The sequence below is a fragment of the Astatotilapia calliptera genome, chromosome 5 (genome assembly GCF_900246225.1).
Source record: "Astatotilapia calliptera chromosome 5, fAstCal1.2, whole genome shotgun sequence".
NCBI lineage: Eukaryota > Metazoa > Chordata > Actinopteri > Cichliformes > Cichlidae > Astatotilapia > Astatotilapia calliptera.
In genome coordinates this window covers 18,033,980-18,049,626 of record NC_039306.1, presented here as the reverse complement: position 1 = coordinate 18,049,626, position 15,647 = coordinate 18,033,980, and the positions used below count along the sequence as shown (strand labels likewise).

The following is a 15,647-nucleotide window of genomic DNA, read 5'->3' as shown; positions in this document are numbered from 1 at the left end:
TTCCCCCACTTAAAATGATGACAGAGGTCAGTAATTTGCACCAGAGGTACACTTCAACTGTGAGAGACAGAATGTGAAAAAAAAATCCATGAATCCACATGGTAGGATTTGTAAAGAATTTATTCGTAAATTACGGTGGAAAATAAGTATTTGGTCACCTCAAACAAGGAAAATCTCTGGCTCTCACAGACCTGTAACGTCTTCTGTAAGAAGCTTTTCTGTCCCCCACTCGTTACCTGTATGAATGGCACCTGTTTGAACTCATCATCTGTATAAAAGACACCTGTCCACAGCCTCAAACAGTCAGACTCCAAACTCCGCCATGGCAAAGACCAAAGAGCTTTCGAAGGACACCAGGAAAAGTATTGTAGACCTGCACCAGACTGGGAAGAGTGAATCTACAATAGGCAAGCAGCTTGGTGTGAAAAAATCAACTGTGGGAGCAATCATCAGAAAATGGAAGACATACAAGACCACTGATAATCTCCCTCGATCTGGGGCTCCACGCAAGATCTCATCCCGTGGGGTCAAAATGATCATGAGAACGGTGAGCAAAGATCCCAGAACCACACGGGGGGACCTGGTGAATGACCTGCAGAGAGCTGGGACCACAATAACAAAGGTCACCATCAGTAACACACTACAACGGCAGGGAATCAAATCCCACAGTGCCAGACGTGTTCCGCTGCTGAAGCCAGTGCATGTCCAGGCCCGTCTGAAGTTTGCCAGAGAGCACATGGATGATACAGCAGAGGATTGGGAGAATGTCATGTGGTCAGATGAAACCAAAGTAGAACTTTTTGGTATAAACTCAAGTCGTCGTGTTTGGAGGAAGAAGAATACTGAGTTGCATCCCAAGAACACCATACCTACTGTGAAGCATGGGGGTGGAAACATCATGCTATGGGGCTGTTTTTCTGCCAAGGGGACAGGACGACTGATCCGTGTTAAGGACAGAATGAATGGGGCCATGTATCGTGAGATTTTGAGCCAAAACCTCCTTCCATCAGTGAGAACTTTGAAGATGAAACGAGGCTGGGTCTTCCAACATGACAATGATCCAAAACACACCGCCCAGGCAACAAAGGAGTGGCTCCGTAAGAAGCATTTGAAAGTCCTGGAGTGGCCTAGCCAGTCTCCAGACCTCAACCCCATAGAAAATCTGTGGCGGGAGTTGAAAGTCCGTGTTGCTCGGCGACAGCCCCAAAACATCACTGCTCTCGAGAAGATCTGCATGGAGGAATGGGCCAAAATACCAGCTACTGTGTGTGCAAACCTGGTAAAGACCTATAGTAAACGTTTGACCTCTGTTATTGCCAACAAAGGTTATGTTACAAAGTATTGAGTTGTATTTTTGTTATTGACCAAATACTTATTTTCCACCCTGATTTACGAATAAATTCTTTACAAATCCTACCATGTGAATTCATGGATTTTTTTTTCACATTCTGTCTCTCACAGTTGAAGTGTACCTCTGGTGCAAATTACTGACCTCTGTCATCATTTTAAGTGGGGGAACTTGCACAATCGGTGGCTGACTAAATACTTTTTTGCCCCACTGTATATGTTTTCTCAGGAATGCACAGTTGAGTCATTTAATCACAAATCAGCACAGGCCTTTAGCTCAACCGTCAGAATCTGTCATTTGGGACAGCTATGATGTAAAAAAAAAAAAAGAAAAAAAGAAGTCCAAGCATTGTATAGTTAATAGAAAAAAGTATAGCACTGCTGCTAGGGCTGTGCGATATGACAAAAATCTCATATCCCGATATAAGACATTTATCATCCTGGCAACGATATAAATCACAAAAATGTATTTTCTGTAAATTCTGTGAATCTTGGGCAGCTCGACTTGCATTTAGTTTTTCCAGCTGGGCGTCCTTTACCTGGATTTGAATGTTTTAACCGATGCATGAAACTATACATTTTTAGACATAAGTTGTAACGGCCACCATTTTCTTTTGAGTCTAAGGTTTATTTTTTAGCACATGACGGCTCTTTTTTGCTTCTCATCTGTAAACTCTCTGCATACTCTTTCACGTGATTCAGTTTATTTTGAAAAGTCTCAACAGGATCTTGAGCTTTATTGTGAAAGGTTTACGTGGAAAACAAACAAGCGGACAGCGGAGCCACGCGATAGTTTTACCGTCATTGTTGCTAACAACAACATGTAAAAACAGGCACTTGTCCCTCCATAGTGTGGTTATATTAAATATAAGAGAAAGAGAGAATTTAAGAAATTAATATAGCCACTACAGTGACCGTCAAAACGATGAAAAAATATTGCTGTAAACAGTTTATTTTACGACACCACGAAACAAACGATAGCATAATAGGAAACGATAGACGTTTTTATATCGTCATCCGATATATATCGTTATATCGAACAGCCCTAACTGCTGCAAAGTTCCATATGTGAGCACACACTAATAAAAGAACTTCATATGTCAAAAGACAAATAATTACAATTTCTGAATGGTACATAGTTGAGCATGTAGAATGCTTTCTAATATTAAATTCTTAGTCACCAAAATGAAGAAAATGTAATATTCATTCAACTTTCATGTTTTATCCACCAAATATAATGGGTTGTACCACAGAAATATCAATAGATTGTCATGTCCAAATAGAACAACATTCTGGTGTTTCTGGATGTTGCTCTAATTATAACTCTGACATATTTTTCCTTTTTAAGACCTGGGTCACTCCCATTTCAAATAATGCAATTTTCAGAGCATTTTCTGCTCCACTATCTTCAAATTGGCTGATTTGAGATTAAATGAACCAGTCAAAAAAAACTGGAATTGCAATTGCAATTAAAAAAAGAAACATAACGCACAACTGAAAATTTCCAGTCAATATTATGTGTCCCTAAAGTGGATTTATGTAAAAAATAAAAAAACAGACTGTGAGATAAGGTCCTATGGCAACAGAAAATAAAATCAGTAAAACTGCTGGGCCTTACCATTCTCACTGTGGTCTGCTTAATGGGTCTTTAAAGGTGAAATAAAGTACAATGTCACAGCTGCGTTTCAAAAGCTTCAGCCCTGCATCAAATCGAAATGGAGGAATATATAAGACATATAAGATGGATTAAAATGTAATTTAGCTGAATGAGCTGAATTTCTCTGTCTATCAGTATCAACACACCGACTAGAATAATACTGCAAGTGAAGGCAAACAGCAGGAGTTGAAATGGAAGCGATTTTAGGACACTTAGGGGTCAAGTAGTCAAGTAGGTGCCCCTTTTGTCCTGCACTTCACCCACTCAGGAACAGTGCAGTAGTTTCAAATGGTCCAGCTATAAACAGAAGATAGTGGTAAGGCCATACTGTTTTTGTACATGACTAACACGTTCTGAGCAGAGGCGGAGGCAGACACCCGGGGCTTAGTCCTAAAGGGTAGTATGCATGTGGGATTTGGGGGGGGGGGGGGGTGTTTAGAAATGACTGAAAGATTAATAGGCTCTGTTTTGAGTTATGTTCAAAAAAGCATGACTTCATATAGGGAAAATAAATATCACATCTGCAGGACACCTTAAACTAGTTTTTAAATTAAGGCAAGGCAGAACAGGGCTGCATCAAGACACGCGGACTAAACCCCAATTCAACCAGACCCAGAACTGATCCAGAATTAAAACAGGACTACAACAGTTCAAAATCAGGACTACTTAGGACTTAACCAAGACAGAACCAGAATCAGAACTAGATGATAGTAGCACTAAAAATCACCATAGACCTGCACTACACTTATTTTTTTATTCTACCAAAGTACACTATTTCGATTCAGAAAAGTTTATATAATTATTTAGCCTTGTTGTGCAAACAAGCCTGCATAACTTAATAAATGTAGAATTTGAAAAATAACAAACCTAAAAAGAAACACTAGGTACGAGATACATGAGGACCTATGATACGGTGATACTTTGGGTAAACAACCATGTGACTAACATGTGTGTCTCACCTGCTCTTGTTCTCTCTCTGCTCCTCTCTCTCCCTCTCTGTTCCTCTCTCTCCCTCTTTGTGCTGACAATCATCAAATATACAGTTGAAACCAGATATTTACACACTCTTCAGAAAACACACTTTTTTAAATGTAATATCAAATCAGACTAAATGTTTATTTTTTTAGATTGATAAATAAAAAAACATATTTGTTAACTTTAAGAGTAAAGAGAGAAACTATCTGTATTTCTTAATTGTAAATGGCACCAAATTGCATTCAAAATTGAGCCACACTTATGGAGCTCCACAATTCTTTTCCTGGTGTTTTGGTTGACATCTCTCGATTTTCCCATGTTAAAGAAACAGGCTCTGTGTTTTTCCTTATATGCATCCACAGGTGTGCCACCAATTTACTCACATGGACTCTGCTAACCTATCAGAAGCTTCTTCAGCTCAGAATGAAATCGTCTGGAGTTTTCTTATTAATTACCAATAAACTTAGTGTATATGTACTCCTAAATTTGATGAAAGTGATAATAAATAGACAGCTCTGTCTCTCTTTATTCTGACATTTAACTAATTCAAAAGATATTTCAATATTGATTTATCCAAAACAAAACAAGTTTACTCTAAATTGATGTTGTACAGTAAAAAAAATGTTCTTGTGTTTTCCATAAAGTGTATGTAAATATCTGGTTTCAACTGTGAATATACTGCTGTGTATTGAAATTCCTCTTGTTTTGCATAGAAATATACTGAACAACATACAAAGCATAATATATAAAATACTACCAGAGTTTTTGTTTTGTTTTTTTGAAAGAAGCCCCTTATGTCCATTCTTGTATATCAGTACATTACTTAAACCGATTTATTTAGCCGTGGAGGGTAACAACTGAAAATATGAAATAAACACACATGTAAGCTAAGACTCTCTAAAGAAACAGCATTGTTGTTGTTCGGCTTTTCATTTCGCCATTTGTTGATTCACTTGAAGAGCAAGTAACGTAATAATGGGTCAAGTGATCAGTTTGATTTCAATCTTTCGTGATACACCATCATATTTACATTATTTGTACAGTACGAATGATTTGCTTTGGTACCTGGTCGAACTTCAGTTCTCCTCTGTCTGCCTGGCTGCATTTCTCCAACAGCGCACTCGCAGGCAGCAGCTGCCCCGCCCCCTCGCTCAGTCGCTTAGTGCCTGAGCTCGGATCATACCAATATCAGGGGGGGATTCACGCACAGTCGTAAATTCCCACAGTGTGCACTATGTGCTTCGAATATTGTGTGTCAGCCAGGCATCTAACTATGAAAAAATTACACTCCAAAAGACCCCGGGCTTCTGAAAAAACAACCCGGGCTTAAACCCAGTAAGCCACCCCCCCGCTCCGCCACTGGTTCTGAGACAAGTCCAGGAGATCTGTGTAGAGTCAACCTACAGCAGATTTCTTACACAGTTTGCAGACACATAACTGCACATTTTGATCTGTTTAAAAGATTGAAAAAAAATCGCTTAAAGACTTTTTGTATACACTTCATTTTCACATTTAACTGTATTTTCATCTCCATTTACAGATGAGTGGGAGAGAGAAAATAAATACATTTGCCACATCATGGAGCATTTTTGAAAATAACAGATATGGGATATGCGCAGCTAAAATAAATGCAGTTTGAATACTCATCAGTACTAGAGAGCATTTGCAGAGACACTCAGAGTGAAGGGAAAACTGATTACTGTATTTCACAGGAGAAATATCAGATACCTGTAAAATATCAATTATGCATTATGCATTTCACCTCAGAGAGGATCAACATTCAGCACATTTCTTTCTTAACTGTGAAAAAAACAGACATCCAACCTGTTGGTGAAGCATGCAAGAAATAAAGTGGTTTGTTGTTTTTTTTTTTGTATGAGACAGCAAATCCATGTAGTATTTCAGATAATCAAAGTACATATGAATTTAAATTAATAACATAAACATGCCTATGCAAGACATTAATTATACAGTAGACCTTGGAATATTATTTATAATTACACAGATTTCTGTCAAAATTATACTTAAATTTCCAGAAATGTTCATGAAACACATAAATTATCCAGTTAAAAGAGCTTAAAAATACTCACCAAAGCACAGGACCTGAATCAAAGTAGAAGTCACTCTGCAGAAAAAAGATGTATCATCCAGATCAACACCAGGTATCTATACAGCAACAAAATGAGATGTTACATCTTTGTGTGTCCAAAAGCAGTAAGCACAGTCACCAGTCACTTGTTATTGTAATGAACTCATTTTTCTGTTTATTTGTTATTACTGGTTGATATGTCTCTCTGGATGTAACCTATGAAAGATTTCGATCCAGTGAGCAATTTCCTCTTGTGAGTAATAGCATGTGAGAAATAACACACAGCCTCAGGCTCTGTAAAGTGCATGCCAAAAGGGACCTGAACAGGTGCAAGATTTTCTATAATGGGTTTCCATATTCTGTGCATGTGGTACAGCATGCTGTTTGCTGTTCCACAAACAAAAGCTGGGTCATCACTACAGTGTTTCTGTAGCTTCAAGCTTATTTCAGGGATTTTGGTATCACTGAAAAAGAGCTACTGTTTTGGGGTTTGTTTGTTTTTTATTAATCTTGGCCCATGCCTGCAGAGGAAAACACCTTTTGACCCTCTGCTGTTTCCTTACAGTCCAAATCTAGGAGCAGTCATCAGCTGCTCATCTGCTGCAGAGAGCATTCCCATATGTGATAGCAACAACTACAGGGTGAGGATCACCTTCTTTGATTTCTCAAGTGCATTTAATACGATTGAGCCACTGCTACTGAGAGGGAAACTACAGGAAATGTCATTATACATGTCCAGCATCTCATGGATTACTGACAGACAGTTGGCAGTATGTGAGATTGGGCAGCACTCTATCTGATTTGGTGATGTGCAGTACAGGAGCTCCACTGGGGGGACTGTCCTGTCTCTGTCCTGTTCACCTTGTACCATGGCCCAATTCTAGGTCATGGCACCTACAAACATTTTGCAGTGGTTGGACCTGTTATTGATGGGCAAGGAGGGAGAGGACAGAGCACTAGGGAATTATTTTGTGGAGTAGTCTGGAGTGGTCTCCTCCTGAATGTAAAAATCACTGAGGTGGAAAGTGACTTTTGAAAGAAGAGGACAGCTGTTTTGTCTGTCCAGGGGCAGTGTGTTGATATGAAGGAGGCTGAACAAGTTGAACTGGAAGACCAACATAGAGGCTGCTGCAGAAAGTGGAAAAGTAGGATCTACTGCTTATGAAAAAGCTGAGATCCTTCAGCGTGTGCAGCAAAATGATGATTTTTGATCAGTCAGTTGTGGCATGTGCAGGGTGCTTTGCTGTGGTCTGACGGGGGAGCAGCATCAGAGCAGTCTGATTAGGAAGACTGCTCCATGAATCTGGCTTCAAACTTCAAACTGAAGTTGTGGAGAGGATAAATTGTTATTCATCAAAATCCTGACCACCCTCTGCATCATTTACTGGACAGTCAGCAGAAAATTGCACCGCAGCAATTTCCTAATGTTGTAAACCTGCTCAACATTTGGCAATAAACCCCTTTCTGATTCTGATTCTGAAAACCTTCTCTAGCAGGCTGATTCAGCTCCAGTTCCACAAGGACAGATACAGGAAATGTTTCATACCACATCAGCCTCCATTATATATCTGTCTCGCAGACAGGTATCTGCAGGATAATATTATGATTATCGTCATTTTGTGCAGTAGACATTATTTGTCATCATTTCAACTGCTGTAATAAAAATTGACCTAAATATGGTCTATGTAAAGTATTTCTCCTGGTATTATCTTCTCATCTACTGCACAAAATTAGCTCTGATGACTCAAGTTGCCTACAAGTAGTCTCACTGCTTGTGCAACCCCCCACCACACACACATGTACTTAATAATACTAATACAACCCACACCAAATCACTAATACAATTTTACAGTTACATTTAAACTTTTAAGTGTCTTCACTGGATCGTCTGACACCCAACCCGAGTTCAAGAGTTCAGGACACCCGCTTTTTCTCACAAATTTCCATTCTTGGCACACAGATCACGCAGTTTCGTCATTTCCTTTTCTGTTTTGTGATTGGAGGAATTTCTGACGTTATCATTGCCTCTTACGAGCGGTCTCTCATCCCTGCTGGTGATCCTTACTGATGTCCCATCATCTCTCCATTATGCTGAATGTTAATCATATGCACAATTGTAGCTTAAATGAGTGTTAGAAATGTAAAGACAAACAGGTGTTTCCGCACTCTGTCTGAAAACCGTAGTGTTTAGCATCCAGTGTCTTTTTAAAATCTCTTATCTCCAGATTTCGTGGTATAGCTCAATGGAAGTTGCTCACTGCGTCTTGTACAGTGAATCACGCACTGATTCATGCCGCTGCAAATTAAAGTGCGCCAGCTCATCCCGTTCAAGCAACAGGATATTTTTTATTGCAGGAGTAGGCTCTCCGCTGGAATATTATAGAAACTCCAAAGTTCATCAGAGGGAGAGAGAAAGAGAGCGCTGAGGAGAGAGTGGGGGGAAGGAAGCAGACGTTTTTCTTCGCAATCCCAACCTCTGCCCCTACAATCCTTTCCTGATTTTCACCGGGAATACACGCTGGAATACGAGGAATTTCTTTCAGATGCACCTCTACATCAATGGCAAGTATGAAACTGTCTACTTTCTCTCGCACTTAAGCCTAACTTATTTTTTTAAACCGTTTAACTTTTTACTTGTTTTAAGGCAACCGAGAAAAGCATTTTGTAGCACGACTATTCTTAGAAACTATACATGTTTGAGGCGGTGCTGTAAACCTAAACGTTTCCTGCTGCGGCTCAACAGGTGGTTCTTTGACGCCGACTTGTAGTATTATATACGAGAGCCATTTTTCAGTTTAATAGACGGGCTTCATTAGGTCTCACGGTTCATCGGTGTTATGAGATTAGACAGATAATCATATTGTGCAATTAGTACCGGATAAATCATCCTTTCCTTTTTTCTGTGACAAGAAGTGCGTTGCTCAAATGCAGAAAACGCGCAACAGGTTTATTTATGCCTCCTGTGAATTTCGTCAGCAATGAAGGTCCTAAATATTTGTGTTGTGGGGGCAGTTGTTGTATAAACAGGGGCTGTATACAGAGAGACGTGATTTGCAGTTATAGATAATGAGTCAGACTCAGGCAGAGATAATAAAAAAAAAAGCTTGCGAAATCATTCAAGTCACTCGAATGTATTCAATTAAATCACGTAACAAGAAGCTCACAATATGTCAGATAAGCTGTAAATGCAGTTATATGCATGCTCGCTTTTCCCCATTTTTCTGTATAGCTAGCAATTGGTCAGTGCGTTTTCTTGGTAATTTCTGTCTTAAAACTGCTTTTTCTCCTCTTGAGATATTACCCTGTCTGTGTCTGCGCTTGAGGAAATCATGTATAGACCTACCCTGAAGGCATAACACTTTAATTAAATCCACTTTATCCACCCATCCACACCAAAGCTCCACAGTTCATTTATTTGGAATCTAGATTTCTATTTTTTGTCGTAATAATTGTTCCAGTGTTGACTCATTTTAATATCAAATCATCAGTATGAGTCAATTTTCAGTGGACAACATCACTAAAACTTTCCAGCCCCGACTACTGTTATTTAACCAGTAAGATAAGTAGCCCACTAAAGTTTTTTTTTGTGTTTCTCCTGAGTGTGTGTCATCTTTGAGTAGGGCTGCCACGATTTGTCGACTAGTCACGATTACGTCGACTATCAAAATCGTCGACGACTGATTTAATAGTCGACGTGTCGTTTGAAGCTTTGTAAGATCGCAAAAGACGCAGGAATAATAGCAGGATTTAAGAGTGTAATAACGGACTGAAACAGAAGATGGCAGCACTGCATGTACAAGGATTCCAGCTGCCGTTAAACCCCGAAGAAGAAGTAGCTGTGTCCCAGAATTCATAGCGCGGCCCAGCTTAGTTTCCAACAATGGCGGTAGCTAGTTAGTTTTAATATTACTCTTATTATTCTTTCTGGGTCACAAAATAAACGTTTAACATATTTTCAGGCGAGAATGTAGCTGTGTAAACCTCAAATATCGGCTCAGTTTATCAGGACACCACATATTTTCAAAAGCGCTCCGACGTTTTCGGAGACGTCTGTTACCCACTAGCTCGATAGCTAGCCGGGGGCTGGGTCACTAGCTCCGTGAGAACACCGGACTCCCGGCAAATTGTTTTCAAACCCACCGCCGTCTTTCGCGACTCAGGTTAAATATATATGAGTCACTTAGATAAATTAAAAATGTTGTTGATTGGCTTTTTTTTTTTTTTAAGTATTTTATTTGTTCCTGAGTAAATCGGTTTGGCTGAGATTAAAGTTATAGTTTTTACACAGCTGAATAAACGTCAAGCAGACAGCTGATTATCAGAAGTGTGAGATGCTGGAGAATATACCCCGGTGTCCTGTTATATTTTAGATAGCAAGGAGTTTATTAAACTTTACCGAAACAATCTGCAAATTTCATTAAAATTGAATAAACTATCATCTTGTCTTTATTTTTAGTTAGCACCTTAAAAGCTTAAAGCTGTAAGCTAATGATAGTTATATAAGCTGTAGTTTTATGTCCAGTGGATGATGATCTGATTAGTCGACTAATCGCAAAAATAATCGGTGACTAGTCGACTATCAAAATAATCGTTTGTGGCAGCCCTATCTTTGAGACACATACACAGATAGATTCCAGCACTGAAAGAGGAAGACCACAGAGAAAGAGTGAAAGAGGATATAATGAGGGTTGGTGTGACAGAGGAGGGATGTTAAGGATAGGATGAGGTGGAGGCTGATGACCCCTGAAGGACCAGCCGAAAGAAGGAAAAGATTAATATGTAGCTTTTGTTTTGTTTCCTCTGTACAGTACAATTCGATTTAAGTGAAATTGCATGATGATATTACCAAAATTACACAGATTAAATCATTTATTAGCACGGGAGTGCAGGGACCGCTGAAAAATGCAAAATGACATCTTTTATTTCACACATTAATCACAGAAAGACAAACAGAAATGTCACCTTCATCCATAGCAACAGGTTTATTTCAGTCTTTCTTAAAAATCAATATCCCAAACAGTTCAGATAAGTGCTTTTCCAGTACCATATTGATATGCTTTAATAAGTCATGCTGTGCTTTTCACATTCAAACATAGTATCAAGTGTAGTGTTGAATAGGCTTTTATCAATCCAAAGGTTCCATCATACAGCGCTGGCAGCATATTCATGGCTCCTTTCCGCCTATGACACAGTTTGTCTACTGTGTTGTTGAAGGGATTCGCCGCCCTCCCCTTGCGTAAGTGTGAAAGAAAGCCAGCTGGACAGTGAAAGAGATGGAATAAGGGAGGTTTTAGACTAATAATAATTCAAACCCAAACTGCAAAGGTGGAAAGATTACAGGAAACGTTTATCTGTGTATTGAAATATTGCATCATCACTGTATCTTCTTCACCTTATCTTTCTTCGGGCGGTTTTCTCAAGCTTTCCTGTGGTCATGTTTCAGCCATGTTCTTTGAATAATGATTTGTGTTTTTATTTTCAAGAGTAAAAGTGTTTAAAAACTCACAGTTAGCTTTCAAATGTCTTGTAGCTCTCTTCACGACTACACAGACACAGGTTGGTTCTTTGAAAGGGGCGTTTATTACTTGGACTTTCTCTTCTCCTTAGTTACACCATCGTCAATACGCCGTGAGAACTGGTTATATGAGTGAACAGTGCAAACACATTAGCAACTTTCCAGTACACATATTTAGTTCAAAAGTTAAACATAGACATTTTTAAAAAATGACAAAAACCTTGTTGACCGCTTGTCCTGAAAAGAGGTCTTTAAGTCTTTGTGTTGCTTTGCTTTCAATAAACCTTTAGCTTAGCAGCACTTCATGAGAGACATCTGCTCACCTGCAGTCCATGAAAAGTCTTGAATACTCTCGCTAAGGTTGTTCTCGTGCAACATTAGTTCTTACACATTTCAAGTGAAGACATTTTTTAACCCTAAATTATATTCATGAAATTATGTAATCCATTATAAATCAATCATCCACATCATGAACTCTATACAGAACATTGTTTAACAGCATTTACATGTCTAATCTTGCCATTTTTTGTGTTTTCCAGATGCTGTTACTTGGGGTTTACAACAAAATGGACCGTAGACTGTGGATAAACTGACCAGGGCTAATGAAGGAATACACATTTTCCAGAGTGAAAGTCAACTTGTCCATTATCCATTGAGTGTAAACACACTGATTAAAACCTGCCGTTCCACACATGCCATGGTGTTTAGTTAAACAAGCACTGGATGAAAGCTTTCCAAAATGTGACAGGATCTAGAGGTGTCCATCTCACCTAACATGATGGAATCTAGTATGTCACCTTCAGCAGACCCTCTACACCACAATGCCAGCAGCTATGTAAACTTCAGCAACAACAGCTGGAGTGGACTCCGTGATGGTGACTCATTGAGGAACAATCAAACCCTGACCTTCCATGATCGCATCAACAGCGCCCTGCTGGGAGTTTTTCTGGGATTTCTTTCCCTTCTCACGATCATAATGAACCTGCTCGTACTGTATGCTGTGAAGAAAGAGAAGAGCCTCCACACTGTAGGGAACCTCTATATTGTTAGCCTCTCTGTGGCAGATCTCATTGTAGGGACCACGGTCATGCCTTTGAACTTGGTATATTTGCTGGAGGATGAATGGAAGCTGGGGCGGGCTGTCTGCCAGTTTTGGCTGATTATGGACTACGTGGCAAGCACAGCTTCAATTTTCAGCTTATTTATCCTCTGTTTGGATCGGTACCGCTCAGTGAGACAGCCGCTTAAGTACCTAAAATATCGAACACGGGGAAAAGCCAGTGTGATGATTTCTGGAGCCTGGCTGCTGTCCATGATGTGGATTATTCCTATTTTAGGATGGAGGTCTTTCACACACGTGGACCTCAAACCTGAAGAGGAAAATAAGTGTGACACAGATTTCCGTTTTGTCACGTGGTTTAAGGTCATTACCGCAGTCTTCAACTTCTACGTACCCTCTGTTTTGATGTTGTGGTTTTACACATATATCTATTTGGCAGTAAGACAACATCTACGGGACAGAGAGAGAATCATTCATCCAACTGATTCATTTGGAGAAAACGACAATGGACAAAATCCTCAAACCCCTGTGAAAAATGACTCCAAGTCACCTAAGAGGGAAAGTGAGGTTTTAATGAAAGGATCCAAAACAGAAAAACTGCTAGACCAGAATACTCTCGAACAGACAGATCCCCTTGAAGACGCTGATAAAAACAGTAAAACTGCTCTATCGAGAGCACACAGAAAAATTGGTGTAAAGTGCCAGCAGACGTCATTGCTTGCCATGACAACAAAAGGTCTCAGAATGGCACGAAAGACTAAAAGGTGCTCTTTGTCTCCTGAGGAGAAGCAACCAGACTGCGAGGTTCCCCAGAGCCAGCCATCGGCACCACAGGACGTGATTTGCTCAGGTGGAAATAATGAGAACAAACTTCAAGCGTCTTTAAACGAATGCCATGTGACAGTGCCAAACCCAGTGAGCGGAGTGTGCGATACCAACAAGGTATCAGACGTGCAGAGATACACATCTGTGCTCAGCAACAACTACGACCCCAGCCAAGCTCTACCTTGGGCCGAGGAAGGAGTAGAAGATGCCAAATTAGACGCGGATAATGAAATTACTCTGAGACAGGCGTGGCAAAAGTTCATTGACCAATCACGCCATCGCATCCACAGTCTGAGGATCCACAAAGAGCACAAAGCAGCCAAGCAGCTGGGCTTCATAATTGCTGCTTTCTTATTGTGTTGGATACCATACTTCATAGCTTTCATGGTCATGGCCTTCTGTAGAGAGTGCGTCCACCATGACCTGCACATGTTCACCATATGGCTGGGTTACATCAACTCTACTCTAAACCCTTTTATATACCCGCTCTGCAATGGAAACTTTAAACGGGTCTTTAAAAATATTCTTAACATTCCTTTGTGACTGTAAATGAGCAGAACACAATCGCAGGCGTCTAAATGTTGAGACAACAGCAGAATTAGCAAAAGGAAAAAATGTCTCATCAAGCGTTGACCAAAAAAGTGTGCTATTCCTTTTATGTTCCGCATTTTATTTTTATAAACACCAATTCTTTGGACTCAAGACTCAAGCTGAGGGTAATATGTCAGTTTAATGTTATTTATTTTGTTTATGTTACACTAATTATAATAGTAATTATAATAATAATAATAGACTGTGTCACAGAAGAATTTGAGCTTAAAGTTTTGCTAAAAACTATGTAAAAATTGTATTTTGAAAAAAAAATTTTAATTGATTTTCTGTGCTAGGAATATACCATAAAACACATAATGTGAAATATGATTAATATTGTTTAAAAAAAAGAACAAGGAGAAGATTTTCTTTGAAAATGACAACCACATTGTGAGTCATTCTCCTTCTTATTATTTAAACAGAGTACGAGACTTTAGATGCATCTTGGTGCTTGGTACTAGTGATCGAGGAAGGGCTGAATTATGATACCTACTGTCTTTATTTTTTATGTTTTTTTAATTAAGAATGGCAACTCTAAACAAGCACATTCAGTCACCTACACTCCCTTAAAGAAAACCTCTGAACTTGTTCTACCTGTTCGTGCTTTGACATCTATTTCCTGCCATTAAGTCTAATAGGTTAATATATTGAATTGAAAGCCTTTATTGTCATTATACATAGTATAACGAAATTGGAAATATATGAGCAAAAACCTGATTATGAAGACAAAACTACTACCAGAACAAACTATTTGTCACAGTCACAGTCTTCTTTCGAACTGCAGAAAGGTTTTGTTTCTCTCCTTGATGGGAATAAGTTGCTTATCTGTTATAAGGTGTAGCACGTCGCTACACGTCATTAGCCAAAGAGTGTCGAAAATGATTCAAAAATGCTGCAGCACACTATAAATCTGAGACTTCTTTAATGGATTTGTGTCAGTATTTTGTAACAAACGCATTCAAGTGCATCCAGGCTATACACAGAGCTTCATGGTGCAACTCTTTCTCCCAGTAACTCCCGTGTTAGCTATGCTAGAAGCTTCCTTGTAAAAAGAAAATAAGGATAAATGGAATTAAGGACATTTCCTTACACTGTTACTTTTTGCACAGTGTCACTTCAGATTTTATGGGGGACAGGGACAAAGAACTGAATTTCATATTTTAATATGTGAATCATAGTGTCTGAAATAATGTTGTAATGAGTGTGGCAATGTTGTGAGTCACTGTGCAGTCAAATCAAACAAATCAGAGGAGGCTGAAATTGAGCTGGAAGAGGTGATGATGGGAAGACGGATGTGTGTGACTGCACTTCTCATTAAAAACAAGACAAAGGGGAAGAAAATTTCATTTTATATGCTGTTTCTCTGTTGCTTGAAAAGGTTCTGCAAAGAGCTTCCCCTGAGGTAACTCTTTGTAATGAATATTATGTCCCACTGAATGTTTTGCTGTTTGTGTGTGTGTGTTTTTTGTTGTTTTTTTTTTAAAAGTAGTTTGGATACTTTTATGTCAAAGTGAAGTTGCTGCCTATGCGCTTTTAATGCTGGGTGTCTCATGTTGAGGGCAAAGTTTTTGAATAATGCTTATAATGA

General features: G+C 39.2%; 1 protein-coding gene across 1 annotated transcript; it reads left to right on the top strand.

Moving 5' to 3' along the window:
• The first annotated feature begins 8,197 nt into the window (after nucleotides 1–8,197).
• On the top strand, nucleotides 8,198–14,177 carry hrh1 (histamine receptor H1). The gene is made up of 2 exons (XM_026166388.1): nucleotides 8,198–8,634; nucleotides 12,123–14,177. The coding sequence occupies exon 2, from the start codon at nucleotides 12,359–12,361 to the stop codon at nucleotides 14,009–14,011; it is 1,653 nt and encodes a 550-aa protein (XP_026022173.1). The 5' UTR covers nucleotides 8,198–8,634; nucleotides 12,123–12,358; the 3' UTR covers nucleotides 14,012–14,177.
• The last annotated feature ends 1,470 nt before the right edge of the window (nucleotides 14,178–15,647 follow it).